At 35.8% G+C, this 3,153-nt stretch overlaps 1 protein-coding gene across 1 annotated transcript in view; it reads right to left on the bottom strand.

Annotated features, from left to right (window-relative positions):
• LOC106875554 (Golgi-associated PDZ and coiled-coil motif-containing protein) overlaps positions 1-3,153 on the bottom strand; it is a gene marked incomplete at its 3' end in the record, with an annotated part of 492,718 nt that overhangs the window by 5,996 nt on the left and 483,569 nt on the right. Inside the window, exon 5 of the mRNA XM_052976516.1 lies at positions 878-973. Within this exon, the coding sequence (XP_052832476.1) occupies positions 878-973 (96 nt within the window). The remainder of the gene's footprint in view (positions 1-877; positions 974-3,153) is intronic.

The raw sequence follows: 3,153 nt of genomic DNA, 5'->3' as shown, positions 1-3,153 counted from the left end.
TAATTCAAATTTACAGAACACAAAAGTTGAAGACAGGTGAGGGAATAACAAGCAGGTGTATTAGTTTGACACTCAGGAAGAATGGAAAAGTCTTTGACATTTCAAGCCCATGCACTTTGACAGAAAGGGTTGAGAGGAATCAAATGGAAAGAGAATGAAAAACAGAAAAACAGGTAGAGAAAAAAATGTGTAGGGATTAATGGTTAAAAAAATAAATATATATTTTTAAATAAAGGACAATGATCAAACAAAGAAGACAGGTGTAGTGGGGGTGGGGAGCATCATAGCCATGTGCTGAGAGGGATTCTCTTGGGTTTGAGTAAATGTAACAAAAGTAAAGCTTGAAGGAAATATTAGCCATTTTTCATACTTTCTAGGGGTAAGCAAATAGGAAATAATAGTTGCTACCCAAGGACAAAAATCGTGTAACACAGTGTTATCTTCACCTTCCTCTAACCCTAACAGAGGTGGGTGCAGTAAAAGCAATGGGTAGTGCCCCTGTTTCAGTAAACAATGGAAATATATATATATATATATATATATATAAACAGTAGAAAGAGATCTTTAGCAGAATTCTCAATTCTCACAAAAGAATGTCTGCAACCCCTACCTTGTTGAATCTTGGAGAAGTGGGTGTGTGTGTGTGTGTGTGTGTGGGGGGTCATATGAAGCCATCTGCTGAGGAAACTATTATAGCAGATGAGAGAAGGGAGACGGCTGCCTGTCACAAAATTACAATAATTATCAGGTGATGAGAACTGAGAGAGTCCCTTGTCTATCTGTCTCTCTATCTGTCTGCTTGTCCCTGTGCTGTCTCTGTTTGCCTGTCTCCACGCTGTCTCTGTCTCTCCAAAACACTTGAGAAATTCAAACTTACCGTTATAGACATACCAAGACCTTCATCGGCTGATTTCACCAAATGAACTTTGCGAACATCACCTAGGCCATGTCGTTTCTTAAGAGAAAGAAAATCCTGGAAAATAAGAAAAAAAGACACAAAAAAATGAATGAATTAAGTAGCTAATACCATTGGTTGAAATATTGATCTATTTTCATCATTAATTTTATAAACATTGATTATATATTCATGGAATCATATTTATCATTTACAAAACATACAAACTATCAGACGTTTCTAAAAATATTCAAGATGAATTTCTGTTAATTAGAAAATAATCTTTGAGAAATTAATCTTATCATTAGGTTGCATATTTTTACATTTAATTTGGCTCAAGTGTGTGTGATCACCATCAGGTGTTGTAATTCACAAATATGATTCCAAATCTAGTCTCAGACTAGATTTGGAATCATATTTATGAATGAGTAGTCAGCCAAGTAAGTAAGGATGTTACAGTATTTTTATCTATTAGGCGACTGGTTTAGTAGTAAAAATTTCTGCTTCAAATCCAGTCTGGAAATATGTAACAAACAAGTGGCAATCCAAAAGTTGCCCCAAAAAAAAAAAAAAAAAAAAAAAACCATGAGGAAGCCTGTCGTGTATGTGTGTGTTTGTACAGGATCCATCTCCCACTCACTGCTTGACAACTGGTGTTGGTTTGTTTATGCCCCTGTGACAGAATAAGTCTGAGACAAACAAAAACAAGGACTGGGGTTGATTTGTTTGACTGAACCTTTGAAGATGGTGCCCCAGCATGGCCTCAGTCCAATGGCTGAAACGAATAACAGATAAAAGAATGTTTCTTGTTGGAAAACCAAAACCATGGGCAATGGAAAGGACTCAATACAAACTCACAGAGGATTATAGAAACAAAATTTCAACAAATCTTTGGAGTATATGAAACATAGAATATCACCATCATCATCATCATCATATAAAATTATTTTGATTTATTAGCTTTGTTGAGGTAATAATTCTTGTCAGGTGTGGCAATACAAGGTTATTGACCAACTGATAGAGAGAACTCTGTGGAAATGGTCAGTTTTGTCCCCATTCTCTTCCTGTTACTTGGAGTGAATGACAAATAAGTTGACCATTTCAACAGAGATTCCAATTCGCTTCTCGTTCATTAACATCGAACAAATATCACCTGAATAACGAACAATGACTAATGAATAATTCAACATACTTCTCTTGTTTCATGTTTCCCCTCAGAAGAAGTTTGTTTGTTTTTCGTTTGCCTCAATTAATGGACACAAAAAGAATCTGAGCAACGACAAAGCAAAGAGTCGTTTGCAAACGAGTGTGTGTGTGTGTGATCATCATCAACATCATTTTGATGTTTACTTTACTAAGCTCACATGGGTTGTAAGAAATTTGTTGAGGCAAGTTTTTCTGCAGCTTAATGCCTTTCCTGTTACCAACCCTCACCTGTTTCCAAATAAGGTAATGTTTCCCCATGGCTGGACATATAAGGCAGTGATAGTTGTTCACAGATAATACATGATGTCAAAGACATGAACACACAACACCCCCCACACACAAACCCATACACACATGAATATATAGAATAAGTTGTCTTCAATTTTCATCCACCAAAATCCATGCCTAAGGGTTTGGTTGACAAGGGACATATTTAGAAGACACTTGTCTAAAGTAACCCAGAACCATATTGGTTCTGGGTTACACTTTCCCCATGATGCTGTGCATTGGGACTGAACTCAAAACCACATGGTTCCAAACACGAACTTCTTAACCACCCAGTTGTATATGGAAATATCATGAAAACAAAAAAGGAAGTTGAGAAAAAGATTGCAGTAAACGTTGGCTTTGCATTGAAATGAATCAATATTCTGATACGGAAATAAGTGTATATATATTGCTGAGCCAAGTCAATATTTAAGTTTTAGAAGCCATGAATAAACCTCAACGTTGATTCCAGCCAATTTCAGAAATAGCTTCCATTACTGCCAGCTAATTCACTCCTCCCACTCATTATGGCAATGGTACAACATGGTCGGAAGCAGGTTCTGCTGTTGTCTTACATCTCTGTCAAAAAAAAATGTTCGACGATATATAGAGGATTGGTTCTGAAATGTCTGACCAGTAGTGTAAATTATTCTCATTAAAAACCCTCAAAGCTATCATTTATCAAAATAAACAAACACTCCTTTCTGACAAAAACAGCAAAAACAAAAAAACAAAAACAAAGATATTAAATTAATAAAGCCCAGCTCCATACAAATAAAGTTTTT

The sequence above is a fragment of the Octopus bimaculoides genome, chromosome 24 (assembly GCF_001194135.2).
Source record: "Octopus bimaculoides isolate UCB-OBI-ISO-001 chromosome 24, ASM119413v2, whole genome shotgun sequence".
Classification (NCBI taxonomy): Eukaryota; Metazoa; Mollusca; class Cephalopoda; order Octopoda; family Octopodidae; genus Octopus; species Octopus bimaculoides.
The sequence above is the reverse complement of the archived record's forward strand: the minus strand, read 5'-3'. Positions and strand labels throughout refer to the sequence as shown.